General features: G+C 50.1%; 1 protein-coding gene across 1 annotated transcript in view; it reads left to right on the top strand.

The window, feature by feature from the left end:
* The window catches only part of TSHZ1 (teashirt zinc finger homeobox 1), an 80,384-nt gene that overhangs the window by 61,778 nt on the left and 2,252 nt on the right, over positions 1-16,354 (top strand). Inside the window, 1 exon segment of the mRNA XM_047766941.1 lies at positions 14,064-16,354. Within this exon segment, the coding sequence (XP_047622897.1) occupies positions 14,064-16,354 (2,291 nt within the window).

Raw genomic sequence — 16,354 nt, 5'->3', positions numbered from 1 at the left:
CTCAAAAAAGGCATTCTCTCCATCCGGGTGGATCATTATCCCAGAATGTATTTCATTCCGACTTGAGATTGGACTTCAGTGTTGTCACGGAGAAAATGCCTCTGATGATCACAGTGGGCTCCTTACCTTTCTGCAGAGAATGTGTTTACACCAAGGTTCTTCTTTCCTTTCAAGCCACAGTTGCCGATGTTTGAGATCCGTTAGCAGCAAACACCCTTGTTTTTCTAGGTGCCACTTGGCTTTCCTGATTTCCACTTTCCAATCCACTCCCACAGGGCAGTTTGGATGGTCTGTAGTGTGTGCTTGCTTTCTCCCTCTGAAGTTTCTTTCCCCATTTTTTTTCTTCAATCATTTAAACACGCCCAGCATTTCTTTCCAGGCAGTTTCGTGAACTGAACCAAAGCAGACAGATGGGAAAAGAGAAACACGGAAACTCCATGAGAAGTCAGGAGCTGGGGATCTGAGGTCTTAAGGAGATTTCAGGTCTTATGGAGAACAGCTTTCCTGGGGGAACAGCTGGAGCAGAATTTGCTTTGTTTCTGATTGCTCCACGAATGAGTCTTTTATTTTAAAACCTTATGCTAGAAATTGTTGCATCTTGTCTGGCCTCCAAGACTCCCACCTGCAGCCAGAGCTTCTAGAGGTGTGGTCAGGGGAGTGATGTGGGGCCTGGGTGTGGACTTTCAGAAGAAATCCAAAAAGGAAATAGATGTCTTTAGACTCATCAGGACTTTTCTACCTAAGATTTCTAGAAAGGAAAAGAAGGACTGGCGTAAGGGCCCGCATCTCTCCGGGTAACCTGGAGCATCACTCGGGCCCCTGCTTTGGATCCCAGTGGAAAACAATGGGAAGAAGGCTCCAGTCCCGAAACCAGCCTGGGACTCCAGCCCCTCTTCCATCTTTGTAGCCTCACTTATGGATGCAAATGAGGAGTGAAATCCATCCACCTGATGAATTCACTTCTCCGGGTGCCCCAGGCATCCGGGCCCGCAGTCAGCCTGAGCCCCGTCTTCAGGTGCTCAATAATGCAGCAGGATTTAGCTGCACCAAAGTGTCACCTGTCTAGGTGAGTTGTGCCGCTGTCTATCTGAAGTGACAGCCATCTTTGAGCACCGACGTCGTTAACTGACTCTTCTCTCATCATTCGTGTCGGGAAGGTAACATTTTCGACAAGGTTGTTTCCTGTTCCCCGGCTTGTTTCCTGCCCCTCCCTCTCCCCTCCCCCGCCCCCTCCCCCTCCCCCCTTCCCCAGCACACCTGATCAAAACACCCTCGCTGACAAAGGTTCCTCCTCCACATTAAATGAGCCCAACTAGCCTGGAAATTTTGACGAAGAAAGCCCGTGAAATGCTGATGTGCCAAGTTAATGAATCTGGTAAGAGAACATTATTGAGGCTGGATAATGTGATCTCGCGACCTCCTCCTCATGCTTCCTGTAAAGAATGGAGGGAAGTCAGTCATGTGGCGGGAGGCTAACGTCTGTCCTACCCCATCACGGCCATTTGTATAAGTAATGGAAACAGGTTAAATACTTCCATTCTAATGTTGCCAGCAGGGATGGAAATGAACATTTCAATGAAATCATCTCGACAGAGCCGAACGGGGAGGGGGCCCGGACTGATTCATCTCCACTCCCTTCGGTGATGGGAGCCCTAATGAGAATGCTGGAATGTATAGTTTATCAGATAGAAGGGGAAGAGCACGTAAATCTCAGCGATTAGAATCGCGGCCGAACCACCAGCACGAGGCGCCGTGCCCTCCCCTGCAGACCTCTGCTAATAACACGCTCTTTTCATGCCGAGGGAGGGCCGATGGAAGACTGGGAGGGGGGCCGGGCTCTTTTCTCCTCTCTGATGGGCTGCCAGCAAGGGTTATCTTCAGCCGGTGAAACCCGGGGGTGGTCTTAGAACCCTGTCTGGAAAACTTGGAGGTGGGGGGAGACCTTGCCTTTTCTTCATCCTCCTGTAATTAGAAATGATCCACTTTTACAGCGGCCTTCCCTCTGCCTAAAAAGTCATTTCACCGCCTTCGTTGTCCCTGCGAAGAAGAGCCATTTTGTCTGAATTGCTATTTAACCTTCTTTAAAAATGGAAACTCAATTCCTTTTCACTGTGTATTCTCTACCTGTCACCCTGCTTTTAGAAAAATCAGGTTTGCTAGCAGGAGGAATACTCCGTACACCAAGTGTCCCATAACATCCTTGTAAATTCTAGTATGTCGAGGTGGGTTATTCAACATATTTTCACACTAACTTGCTATATTCGTACGCTGCATTTTCCAGTATCACTACCTTTCTCCTGCCCCGGCTATTACTTAAAATCCAAGTGAATTAAAAATGGAAACAATTAGTCATCTAGCCTGTTAAGTTAAATGCCAATATTTGAAGGATTCCAAATACCTAAATTTGGGGGCATGGAGAAGCTGAGTCTCTTTTATTGAGAGAGCACGTCTCAGTTTTCATCAGGATGTTTTGTCATCAAGTAGGAACAGGTATGGGGGCGGGCTGGTTACCTTGAGTGAGTGGGTCTTCTGAGTAACCATGCTTATCTGCTAGCTGGTGAAGGGTAGATTTAAAGCTGACTTTTAGAAAGCAAATCATGTTCAGGGGAAAGCCTTTCTTCTATTGTTGCTTCCGCTCTTTCAGCGAGGCACCCACACTTTTGTTCATTGATCCGACGAACAATGATGGGGAGCAGGCAGAGTTCTGGAGCGTCCACCTCCTATGGAACGTTGAGGAAAACACCCTTATGTGGTGCATAATTGGGGCGCAGGTTAAGCTGCGGGTTTGGGGGGAAGTACAGACCTAATTGCTCAGAGCCAGTGTTGCCGAGACTCGGGGGAATTTGGAACTTTACTACATTTAGTCATTAAAAATAAATACAGCTGTCCCTTCTCCCCCTTTTTCAAACGACTATTGAATGGAGCACATCGTGTTTTCTTTAAAGAAACAGAAGTTTTTTAAAAATGTTGGGCTGCTATTTGAGAAATATAATTTTGATCTAATTTGCTGCAGATAAGATGGGTGTGCAACTACAATTTGAGATGAGCTTTTTTTTTTCAGACAATATGCATGTATTTCCACTGTAAACTGTCGGGCCCACGTTGCTGGTGGCAGATTTAGCTCTAACAGGGACTGTACACTTTGCCTTCTGTCCATTTGCGTCAGGATGCCCGTGGTTTTACACGGTTCAGGATGACGGCACATCTTTGGGGACACACCGGCATCCAGAAAGCACATGTTATGGCAAAAGATATTAACAAGATTTAATTTTTTAAAAAAGTGAAGTCTAAAAGTGAAGAACCGCTTGTCATATCCTCATTTTGGAGATGACGGGGTCTACGTGTTTTGTGTTTTGTGTTTTTATTCACTCTCACCTGCACATGCCCACCGTGCACATGGAGGCTGGTGGCCCCTTCTCTCCTGGCATGTGCTTGTTCCACGCACTTGCCCCACAGCCGCTCTGCCTGTTGTCCCACCGAAGGCAGGACACGCTACGTGCACGACTCCGGGAGGGTGGAGGTGGGGAAACATGATGGCAAAGCTGTTTTGACACAAAAGAAAAGAAATAGCAGAAATGATGATTTGAAATCTCTGTTTTATTTCATGGGGAGGAATGTCATTTATTTCTTTAAGTAATTGTAAAAGGGGAATTTTATACTGCAGTTACCCTTGCCAGGCTTACTCATTCATCAGATTTCTGTGAGGTGGAGGTGGGGAAGAGCAGAGGGGAGATGATGGCTCGGGGTTGGGGGGGGTGAGAGTTTAGCAGAGAAAACTCAGCGATGTTGAGTTGATTCTGTTTTCTGTGATTCAGTAGCTGCTCTCATATAAACCTTTTCGGTGAAACAATCATACTTACTCACATCATGATGTAGTATTGTTCTCATAGTTTCATCACAGCAATAAAAAAATTCTACAAACACTTTAATGTATTTTGGTACATTTGTGCCCGTATGAATTTTTAGAAAGTTGTGGCTTGTAATGGAAACAAAATATCATGACAAATAATTACTTCTGTCCAAGCTTGGAAGTTTTTATGTCTCTCTCTGTCTCTGTCTCTCTCTCTGCCTCTGCCTTGGCAAAATTTTTATAAAAGCATCTCAGAGAGCAAAGATGAGAATTCACTGATAATATTAAGAATAAACCCAATTATTATGATAAAAAAATGATATTTTTGGAATTCCCTTTGTGGCTCAGCGGGTTACGAACCTGAGTAGTATCCATGAGAAGGCGTGTTCCATCCCTGACCTCGCTCAGTGGGTTAAGGATCCAGTGTTGCTTCGAGCTGGTATAGGTCACAGATATGGCTTGGATCTGGTGTTGCTGTTGCTGTGGTGTAAGCCGGGAGCTGCAACCCTGATTTGCCCCCTAACCCGGGAACTTCCATATGTTGCAGGTGCAGCCCTAAAAAGAAAAAAAAAATGGTATTTTCTGATATGATCATGTGGGTGTAACTGATGCAGATGCCATTATTGTTATTAAGGGGATTTCAGGAAAGTCAGGTACATGTGACCTGTGTTAAGCTTCCAGTCCAGCACGGCAGTAGTTGCGTGGGCCCGGCCTGCTCTCCATGTATCACACTGGTACATGATGTGCATCTGTTCGTAGCTGATTTCAAGGTAAACACGCTCCCAACTTGGTGTTAACAGCTGGCAGGCCATCCATCGCTGCAGGTGTTCGCATCCCACCCCCAGCCCCCAAAGACCTGATATTCCCACCTCTCTTCTTCTGTCCTGTGCATTTGTGAGAAGAAGCTGCTGGATTTGAAGTCAGAGACACGTGTCTGACCGGAGTGGGGTTCCGAGGCTATAAAACCCCTTTTCTGCCCTCGTCTGTGGGGTTCCGAGGCTATAAAACCCCTTTTCTGCCCTCGTCTGTCTCTCTTCTGTGCTCTAATAAGCTCCTGTGGAAGGCCTGCCGAAGTTCTTTCTTCTGCAAGGACTGGATGTCAAAATGTAGGGTGCAGCATGTACAGGGGTACGTGGACCTGGGTCTGGGGACACGCGTCCTTGGTTTCTCGCCGTGGCTCCCGTGGGTGGTGTGTCATCCACAAACAAATAGCTGCTTATCCTGAGTTATGTTTCTTTCTTCTTGTTTCCACCATTTAAAGAGCTAGTTTGTGCCAAGTCTCCTCTCTAGATTTCTAAATGTCACCCATCAGGGTGAATCTTACACTAACTGATAAAAGCCTTTGCTTGTTTCAGGTGGTAGATAATATCTGGTCAAAACCTGGTTTTGGACCTAATTTGCTAATCTTAGGTCTGTAGACCCAGACTCAGCAGAATGGCGGGGGGGCGGGGGGGGGGGCTGGGGGCGGCATTTATCCCTCCCCAGATGGAAAGGCAGTCCCTGGAAACAGGGGTTTCCCCTGCCTGGCATTGGCCATACACATCCTGGGAGTGGCTTCTTAATTTGTGGGGCAAGAGAACATTTGCATCGAATAGTAACACATAGTCTGTTGGCAGTGAAATAGCTACTACATATTTTCCATGGTTCTTGAGTCTAGTTTTTGCTCTTCCTCTTACTTGACTCCTGTTTTAACTTTTCAAGATTCTCATCTACGTTTTCTGTTCTTTTGCTGAAAATCACAGTCAGGTTTTGGTCTTTTAAAAGTGAAGTTTAAGCTCTAATTTGTGCTTCCCCACTTGTTAAATTGCATTGTTGAAACTGCAACAAACTCCAGATATAAAATTAATACCTGATGTGCTCACTGGGGTAGGTTGGGGGGCAACAAGATGAGACTACTTATTTCTCACTTAACTTGTGGTTCAATCCTGGGGCAGGGAGAAAAGGAAGACATTATATTTATTTTAAGGACATTACCTGTGGATTTGCTAATTAAAATTAGAATTGGGTAAAAACCAAAGGTCATTTTATTTATAGACTCCACAGTTCTAAAAAATGGGTTTTACATAAAGAAATAATCTTTATCAATTAGATTGTTTAGCAAACCTGACATTAGCGATTGGTACCAGGCAACTAAAATTTGCCAAAGTGATAGAAAAATTTTTGCTCTTTTTGCATCAGAGCAGAAGTGGCCTTTCAGATTTGCTTGTTAGAATGTCAACCTTCCTACAAAAGAAATCAGAACTTAGGTTTGTAAATGAACATATATCCCACTTGTATTTTAATATCCTTTCAGAGCAGGAAGCAATGAGCTATATCTGCTTTCTCTGCATTTTTTGTTTCCAGATAACTTTCAGCAGAATCACCTGCTGTCTTCATAACAGAGGTGAAGTTACTTTACCAGTGATCAGTTATAAATTTGGAAGAAAGTAGTTTGTTTTGCAAGATTTTACAATGAATCGAAGCTGTACATTTATCACTTAGGTATGTGTAAACCCCTTTTGTGAATTGGCCCTTTGAAGTAAATATATTTTGATGTAATGGCCATCTGTTCGTGGATATCACATTTGCCATTCTAGAACCTACTTTGATGTAGATAAACATGTAATTTGGTATGATTGCATAGTTTCACCAGGTGGCAATACAATAGCAAAGTTTGGTATTTACTGTAAGCTGGTACCCAAGCAGAGACTAAAGGCCTGGGTTTTCTAGTTGTCACTTTTGAATTTCCATTTTCCTCATTGACAGCCAGCTCTTAGTTATGCGTACTAATGAGAAAAAGAGAGCTTGGTCTGCAAAGTTCCCCAATGGATTCTAGTCATTTATTTGTTCTGCCTCCCAGCTTGAGCCTGTGGAAGAGCCTTAACCAGGACCTTCTCTGTGTTGTCCCCACCTCCCCATCCTTCCTCTGTGCCCAGCAGCAATGGTTATGATCAGGGAAATTGCGGGAAGGCAGAGGCAGGTGCTGGGGATATGCAGGAGTTAAAGAGCTAGCATCCTGAATAATCCATCCGTCCAAGTCTCACCTCTGGTTGCTAAGGACACATCCACAGAGTGACAGAGGCCAGGGATGGGACCACTTTCACCAGGACAAGGGCTCATTCTTCTGTTTCTCTTGTCCCCATTTACATGACGTGAGCAGTAGCTTGTGAGACTTGAGGCTGAGCAGGGGTGCCCTCTGACAGCTGCAAGAGGACTGCCCATTGTGCGCATCTTCTCGTTCACCTTGAGGGTCTGTCTGCAGGAGTGATGAGGGGGAGAGGCCGGCAGGTAGAGAGCTGGCTTTGTGCCACGAACTTCCAGCGCTTCCTACAGCCCTGCTGCTGGGGAAAATAGGCCCTGAGGACAGAGGGAGTGTGCGGGGGTCACTGGGCCACCATCAGCCTGTCCCTTCTGTAAGTTTGTCCTCAGGTCCTAATAATGATGGGAATCTGTCATTACAACAATGGCCCAAGAGCCTGGACCCCATGGGGAGGGGGGGCTTGGATGTCTTCTCACCCCCTGCACATGTGGGGTCACTCCTGCACTCAATCTTTGGGACAGATGTGGCCCAGGGGCAGGGAGTGAGTTTGCAAAGCACTTTGGCCCCTTCCTCCCTGATAATAATGTGGCAAAAGCAAAGGTCTCCCTTGCCACCTGGTACCAAAGCCAGGAGCCCATTGATCTTGTTTCCAGACACTGTGGGATCTGGTCTGTGAATTTCCACCTGCTCAACCCTTGTACTGCGAGACCCAGCCTTCTCACCTGCCCTAGCCCCAAACTCTTAAAGTCAAACCCGGGAGACTCTGGATCCTTTTGAGGGGTCCGGTTCTGAGATACAAATCCTCAAATTTTTGGAAGATGGGAGCAGTTGGGGGTGACCGGGGAGGGGGTGTCTCGGCACTCTTTTAAAGAAATTCATTGTACCCATTTGCCTCTATGGCTGGTTCATCCTCTGTGTCCTCACATGGCTATGAGCACTGCAGAGTAGGGTGACACTGACCATGCTTGGCCTGAGGGTCCCCAGAAATGGTGGCGTCAGAATAGGGAGGGATGTGCTGTGGGGTGCCTAGGGAAGTGGAAGTGATTTTACCAGGCCTAGCTTATTCCAGGAGGAGTGAGAAAACTCTTCTGGGGTTGAAAGGGCATCTAGTGGTGAACCCCTAGGACAGTTGGCCCCCCAGCTGCCCCCAGGTCTGTGTTTCCTCATGCCCCTTGTAAATTAGAGTAGAAAAGTTAACTCATCAAAAAAAAAAAAAAAATAGACAAGTGAGCTAAAAGTACATGGTAGAATAGTAAAATAGCCAAAGAATATCAGCATATCAGGATTAATACAGTAGAGTAGTAGATGATAAAATAGAAGTTTTAGAAGTCGAGGACAGGCCATGGACCATGTCAATGGAAGGCTGACCTGATGGAGCACAGTGACCATTGAGCTGGTGGCTTGAGGGTCACAAGAGGGGCCCTGCTCTCTGTGGGTGGAACCCAGCATCCTCTTCCCCAGGGAAGGTTGCGTGGAGACCTTCCTGGGGGGTGCTGGTGAGGAATGTAGGAGCAGGGGTGGGAGGAAGATGGAGGTGGCTGATGTGCAGGCAGGCTCTCAGCCCCCCTGAAATCCTTGCTGCAGGAACCCGAATACCATCTGCACCTCTTCATTGTTCTCCCTGACTTTTACTTTTTAACATTAAAGCATATAAAAGTAACAATGAATAAAACCCTTCCCACATTCCCACCCCCAGGCTGGGCCCTACTCTTCCCAGGCTCCCAAACTCCCAGGGTCTGCCTAGGGCATGTTTCCAGCTATTTTACTCCAGAAACAATGTGAAATGGCTAATCCATGTTTGTTGAGCTGAAAACATTGAAGAAAAATTTGAAAACAGAGATATTTGTCAAGAGACACTTCAGTCAACAAAACCATATATTCATGATCTAGGAAAAAAAAAAACTATTAACACTTTTGAAAGGGTTTTTCCATTGTACCATGAATAGGTTTGTCTTCTGCTTTTTTCCATTTCACGTCTTTCCCCTTGTCATTGAAATATAGTTTTTAATGTTTGAATAGGATTGCATCATAGGAACAAACTACAAATCACTTAACTACTGATTATTGTTGAAGATTTAGATGGTGGCAAATTTTATATGGAATAATAACTGTAAAGGACATCTTTGGGCATGAAGCTTTTCCTGTATTTTATACATCTTCTGAGGTTATACTTCCCAAAGTGAAATTATTGGGTCAAAGGGTATCAACATTTAAAAATGTCTGTCTCCTTTTGCTCTTTTTTGTGAGATTCTCTCATTTACAACAGCATGACAGGCACATAAGAGGTGTCCTACGAGTTCCTGTAGTGGTGCAGCGGAAACGAATCCGGACAGGAACCATGACGTTGCGGGTTCAATCCCTGGCCTCCCTCAGTGGGTTAAGGATCCGGTGTTGCTGTGGCTGTGGCATAGGCTGGCACCTACAGCTCTGATTAGACCCCTAGCCTGGGAACTTCCATATGCCATGGGTGCAGCCCTAAAAAAAAAAAGAGTTGTCTTAAATGCTGATGCAGAATTACTTAGGGTCAGGGAGTTCCCACTGTGGCTTAGTGGGTTACAAACCTAACTAGTATCCATGAGGATTCAGGTTTGATCCCTGGCCTTGATCAGTGGGTTAAGGATCTAGCGTTGCCTCGAGCTGTGGTGTAGTTTGCAGGTGTGGCTCAGATCCACTGTTGCTGTGGCTGAGGCATAGGCTTCTGCAGCTTCACTTCAACCCCCTAGCCTGGGAACTTGCAAATGCCACAAGTGTGACCCTAAAAAGCAAAAAAAAAAAAAGGGTCATCTATTCACTCACGAGCTTTTACTCCAAGTGTTTGTTGGCAGAATGGAAAGACCTGCGGCTGGGAGTCAGGTGACTTGGATTTGAACTCTGAGTCCATTGTGTGTTTCCTGTGTAACCTTGGGGAAGTCGGTCAGTGGCTCCAAGCCTCAGTTTTCCCACCTTCAAAATGGGCATTTCAGGGATGCCACCTTGAAGGGTTGTAAGGATTAAGATGAGGTGAGGAAATGAAAATATCCAGCCCAGGTGGCACCAGCAATTTTAGTTGAAAGAGAGCATTGATGGTTTGACTACGAGGACAGACAGGTAAACATCTCTTAATTCTGCGGGGACTGGTGAATTCTGAGAGGGGATTAAGAGGCTTGGTGAAGATGACACCTGAGCTTCCCTTTGAGGATGAGTGCCTTTCACCAGGTGGAGAATTGGGGGAGGGGCTGCCCGGGGCCGGGGTGCCTGGGGGCTGGACACCCAGCAGAGAGAGGGGGACCCTGCAAGCCTGTCTTGGACTTAGAAATGATTTTTGCTCAGAGGTTGCCTTGAGCAGGACCTCGGGATAGGGCGGAGGAAGAGGGTGGAGAACCGGGGGGAAGGAGCCACGTCTGGTGAGGGGGTGGAGGGTCTGGATTAGGACGGGGACACATTGGGTATTGGGCTGAGGAACCATACTGGAGGCCCTTAGGATAACCATTGTTTTTCCTGTGTGGACAGCTTGCTTGCGGTGGTTGGGTGGGAAGTGTGCTGTTTGGGGAGGGGACCTGGAGGGGTGGGAGGAAGTCACTTGTCTGCGCATCACTGACTGGCTGCCCCTGGGACACTCATGTCGTGAGAAATTCTTTCAGAGCAGCTGGAACTCCATTGTGCCAGATGCAAGGTGGCTCGGACGCCAAGTGGGAAGGTGTCCCAAAGCCCACCCTTTCTTGACAGGTGGGCGAGGCCAAGGATCTGCTACCAGCAGCTTTGCAGGTGGACACCAATTCCATGGTAGTGGATTTAGTGGTTGTGAGCGAGCCCTAGAGGAGTCGTGGAAGAAGTCAAGATGGGGCGGAAGGAGGCTGCAGAAGGAAGGGTCCAGGTCAACCGGCAGGTGGATAGGGGAAGCTGGTGCCCTGACCCCAAGGATCCCTGGGGTCAGCAACCTGGAGTGTGTGGGGGGAGCCGGGGGAGGGGGCTGTGGCTCCTCAGGGGACATTGAGGAGGTGGGCATGCTGAGCCTGGAGCAGGGGGGACCGGTGGGTCTCAGCCTTTTTCTTAGTCTGCTCCAGGGCTCCCCTCCTTTCTGATGCGTCCCCTTTCCCTGGCTGCAGCTCTGGGTCTGACAGGGGTGTGAGCTCAGGACGGCAGGAGTGTTAGGGGTCCCTCCCTTCTACCTCCCCTGGTCCTGGACAGCAGTGTGCAGGGGGCCAAGGGAGGGAACAGCTGAAACCAGTGCCTGCTTAGGAGGCTGGGGTCTGCTCAGTGTGGCTCTGCTGAGGCCCTGGGGCTGTAGGGTTGTCTCCAAGAGGGGCTTCAGCTCAACCTGGAGGATCCAGGGTGCAGACTGGCCTGTGCCGGAGGAGGATGGTCTGGGAAGCAGCAGGGTCTGATGACACCCTGCTCTCCTGGGACAGAGACGTGCACTCGGGCAGGCAAGTCGCATCTGTGCCACTTCAGGCCCTGAGATGCCACATGGAGGGGGAAGACAAGGGGCCAAACATACCCTAGAGGAATGGCAGCAAGTCCCCCTTTTTGCGTTTCCATGGTGAGGTGAAATCGGTCTGTTCGTTCAGCACACACTGACGGCTGCCTGCTGTGGGTGGATGCTGTGAGCCTGGGCTCAGTCCACTGAGGGGACAGACCAGCCGACAGGCAGCCGCAGCAGCAGGCGGTGCTGGGCTCCCCAGCTGAGCCATACTGGTCCAGATAACATAGATCTGCTTTTCATAAAAGTGGATCCACTAGGTCTGCTGGGAGGCTTCCTCTCGGTGATCCCTGGATGTGGCACCACCTGAGGGCTGCTGCTGGAGCTTTGGGACAGCTCCGAGTCAGGCCACCACCCCAGGCTCTGCCCAGGATGCCCATTGGCTCATGTTTTACCATCAGAATCCACAAAGGTAGACACTGTAGCCTGAGCCAGCGCCAGCCACACCAGACCCTCGGACTGAGGATCTGGGTTGTGAGGCCTCAGAACCCTGGGTCATCCTAAACCTATAGTGGTTTCAGAGAAATGAGGATCTCACTGAGCCTAGCAGTCAGTTTTTGTGAGTCACAGCCTCACCTAAAGTGCCATTCAGGTGCCCCGCCTGTGGCTAACCTGCGGTCTGAAGTGTAGATTATTTTTCATGCTTGAAGCACAGGACCCGTGGACTCTGATCCCTGATGCTCCAGCGGCCTGCGGTGCTGCCTTCAGCTGGGAAGCAGACCTGGGCACGTGTTCCCGTGATACCAGATGCCACTACCCAGGGTGGGGACGGCATGTAGGGCAGCAGGGGAAGGCGTGGGTGCTGAAGGACCACGCTGTGTGCGCACTCAAGCTCAGGGTGATCCTGCCGTGCCCGGCACTGCTGGGAGCCCTCCATGTGCGGGTATGGATGCTCATGTGGTGCCTCCTGCCTGGCATTCGACCTCCGGGCGGCGGCCACCTCCTTTCCTGTCTCTCCGTCACCGTCCCTGAAAGCGCAGTGCTCTCTGCCACGTTCCCTCAGGGTCTGGCTCTGATAATGTGATAATGAGTGATTCTTCTTAATGAGACACCCTCTCAGGTCATATCAGTGCATTTTAATAGGGCCTTTCTGGAAATATCTTAACCCCAAATGTCCCAGGTAGTCGATGGAGCATTACTTGTTCCAAAAAAAGAAAGAGGGGAAGGAAGGGAGGGAAAGAAGGGAAGTACGTTGATCAAGTGAGTTAAGAGGGGCAGGTGATTGTGTCCCCTTGGGAACTGACAAGATCTGTCAGGTGTTAAAGGTTCTAAAATGTCCTGTTGTAAAAAGTCAGATTTTAATCTCGTGATTTCTGTGCCCTCCATCCCTTCCATTCATGGGATAGTCATCAGTATCCTGTGTTTCTTCTGGGAGATGCTGCTTCGCAGAGAAGTCAGCCTCTGTGTGGCTGGGGCCTGTAACCGGCCATTGGAGCATATACTCTAGGCCTTGTTTAAATTGTGCTAAAATATTCACAACATAAAAGTTACTATTTTAACCGTTTTTAAGTGGTTCACTGGTACCAAGTACCTTCACACTGTGATGCAGCCATCTCCGCCATCCTCTCCAGAGCTTTTCATCTTCCCAGATTGAGACTCTGAAACCATTAAACACCAACCGTCCATTCCACATTCCCATTCGCTGGACCAGGGTTCCACTTTCTGTCTCTATGAGTCTGACTGCTCTAGGTCTCTCTCTCTCTCTCTCTTTTTTTTTTTTTTTTGGTCTTTTTGCCTTTTTAGGGGTGCACCTGTGGCATATGGAAGTTCCCAGGCTAGGGGTTGAATCAGAGCTGTAGCCGCCAGCCTACACCACAGCCACAGCAATGCTGGATCTGAGCTGCATCTGCGACCCACACCACAGCTCATGGCAACACCGGATCCTTAGCGCAGGGATTGAAATTGCAACCTCATGGTTCCTAGTCGGATTTGCCTCCACTGTGCCGCAATGGGAACTCCTGCTCTGGGTATCTCATACAAGGAGACTCCTATAGTATTTGTCCTTTTGTGCCTGGCTTACCTCACTGAGCATAATACCCTCAAGTTTGGCCATGTTGAAGTGTGTGTCAGAATTGTCTTCCTTTTAAAGGCTGAATAATATTCCATTGTGTGTATAAACCACATTTTGTTCATCCATTTATCCATCCATGGACATTTGGGCTGTTTCCACCTTTGGCTCTTGTGAATAACGCTGCTTTGTACAGCCATGCACTTTGATACCTGTCCAGTGTCCCCTGTGGGTGACTTCTGTCCCAGGAGGGGGCTGATGGTGCTATATGTTACTTTCTTCTTTATAGTGGAGACCAGAGTATTTTTATCACTTGCCATTGAAGTACATTTTTATATAATACCGTCTGTGGAGTTCTTGCCCTGAATACTGACAGCCCAGATCCCCCCTGATGGGGAGGCTCGGGACTCTGTTGCTTACAAGCCTGCAGGAGGAGGGGCCAAGGTCCCCTCCCTTCCCACTCAGCTGAGATGCTAAAGCCACATCTTTAAGAAGGGCAGGTACTGCCCTTCCCTTGAAGCATACTCAGTTTGGAGGGAGAGATTGTTTTGATTGACGCCTAATCCCTGCCATGGAGCAGCAGCTTGGGGAGATTCAAAAAGTGGGGGTAGCCTTGTAGCCTGGGAGCACGGCTAAGAAACATCTTTTTAAAGATCATCTAACTGCTGGGGAGGCTGCGTCCTTGGAGATGATTTACTTCTCACCACGTTTCATTTTTCTCTCCTAGCTTATGTTCCTGAGGAGGAATTGAAGGCGGCAGAAATAGATGAAGAAAACGGGGAGGAGGATGGGCTGCCTCTGGACCTTCAGGAAGGTGACTACGCATGCAATGAGGAGACGGAGATCAAGGAGGCCCAGAGCTACCAGAACTCGCCCGTCAGCACCGCCACTAATCAGGACGCTGGCTACGGGTCGCCCTTCAGTGAGAACAGTGACCAGCTGGCCCATCTCAAGAGCTCCTCCTCCAGAGAAGAGAAGGAGGAGCCTCCAGGTCCCGAGAGCGTGTCCTACCCCCAGGACAGCTTGGCACAGATCAAGGCCGTGTATGCAAACCTGTTCTCCGAGTCCTGCTGGTCCAGCTTGGCTCTGGACTTGAAGAAGTCCAGTTCGACCACCAGCAACAGCGATGTGGGCCAGAAGGAGGGCTCCACCCCCGCTCCCACACCCCCTACCAGTACCTCGGGGGCCACTGGGACCACCGCCAGCACCCCAAGCTCTGGCGCCGGCTCTGGCTCCGGCACCAGCACCAGCAGCAGTGGCGGAGGTGGCGGCTCGGGGTATGACTGGCATCAGGCCGCCCTGGCCAAGACGCTGCAGCAGACGTCCTCCTACGGGCTGCTACCTGAGCCCAGCCTCTTCAGCACCGTGCAGCTCTACCGGCAGAACAACAAGCTGTATGGCTCTGTCTTCACCGGCGCCAGCAAGTTCCGCTGCAAAGACTGCAGCGCTGCGTATGACACACTGGTGGAGCTGACGGTGCACATGAATGAGACGGGCCACTACCGCGATGACAACAGGGACAAGGACTCCGAGAAGACCAAGCGGTGGTCCAAGCCTAGGAAGCGCTCGCTGATGGAGATGGAGGGGAAGGAGGATGCCCAGAAAGTGCTTAAGTGCATGTACTGCGGCCACTCCTTTGAGTCCCTGCAGGACCTGAGTGTCCACATGATCAAGACAAAGCATTACCAGAAAGTGCCTCTCAAGGAGCCGGTGCCGGCCATCACCAAGCTGGTCCCTTCCACCAAGAAGCGTGCCCTGCAGGACCTGGCGGCCCCCTGCTCCCCTGAGCCGGCGGGGATCGCGGTGGAAGCTTCGCTGAGTGAGTCGGCCAAAGACCAGAAGGCGGCCAACCCATACGTGACGCCCAACAACCGCTACGGCTACCAGAATGGGGCCAGCTACACCTGGCAGTTCGAGGCCCGCAAGGCGCAGATCCTCAAGTGCATGGAGTGTGGCAGCTCCCACGACACCCTGCAGCAGCTCACCGCCCACATGATGGTCACTGGCCACTTCTTAAAAGTGACCACCTCTGCCTCCAAAAAAGGGAAGCAGCTGGTGCTGGACCCCGTGGTGGAAGAGAAGATCCAGTCCATACCTCTGCCCCCCACCACGCACACCCGGCTCCCTGCCGCCCACATCAAAAAGCAGCCTGACTCTCCTGCGGGGTCCACGACCTCAGAAGAGAAGAAGGAGCCCGAGAAGGAGAAGGCACCAGTGGTGGCGCCGGCTGGGGAGGTGGACAAGAAGATCAAGGAAGAGGGCGAGGATTCATCTGAGAAGTTCGAGCCCACTGCCCTCTACCAGTACCTCCGTGAGGAGGACCTGGACGACAGCCCCAGGGGTGGAGTGGACATCCTCAAGTCCCTGGAGAACACAGTCTCCACAGCCATCAGCAAAGCCCAGAATGGTGCACCCTCATGGGGCGGCTACCCCAGCATCCACGCGGCCTACCAGCTGCCTGGCACCGTGAAGCCGCTGCCAGCCGTGCAGAGCGTGCAGATGCAGCCGTCCTATGCCAGCAGTGTGAAATCCCTGTCCTCGGAGCACAGTGCTCTTCTGCACTCCCCGGGGAGCCTCACGCCGCCGCCCCACAAGAGCAATGTGTCGGCCATGGAGGAGCTGGTGGAGAAGGTCACGGGCAAGGTCAGTGTGAAGAAGGAGGAGAGGCCGGTGGAGAAGGAGAAGGGCTCGCCGGCCAAGGCCGTGTCCCCTGTGGCCAAGGAAAATAAAGACTTCCCCAGAACGGAGGAGCCCAGCAATGGCAAGCCCCAGCCAAAGAAGGGCCCCGAAGCTGACGCGGGGAAGGCCAAAAAGGAGGGCGCAGGGGACGCTCACACCCCAAACGGCACAGAGCCCCTCAAGGCCAAAGTCACAAATGGCTGCAACAACCTGGGAATCATCACGGACCACTCACCCGAACCCTCCTTCATCAACCCCCTGAGCGCCCTGCAGTCCATCATGAACACCCACCTGGGCAAAGTGTCCAGGCCCGTGAGCCCCTCACTGGACCCGCTGGCC

Source organism: Phacochoerus africanus, chromosome 2, assembly GCF_016906955.1.
Source record: "Phacochoerus africanus isolate WHEZ1 chromosome 2, ROS_Pafr_v1, whole genome shotgun sequence".
NCBI classification, from domain to species: Eukaryota; Metazoa; Chordata; class Mammalia; order Artiodactyla; family Suidae; genus Phacochoerus; species Phacochoerus africanus.
The sequence above is the reverse complement of the archived record's forward strand: the minus strand, read 5'-3'. Positions and strand labels throughout refer to the sequence as shown.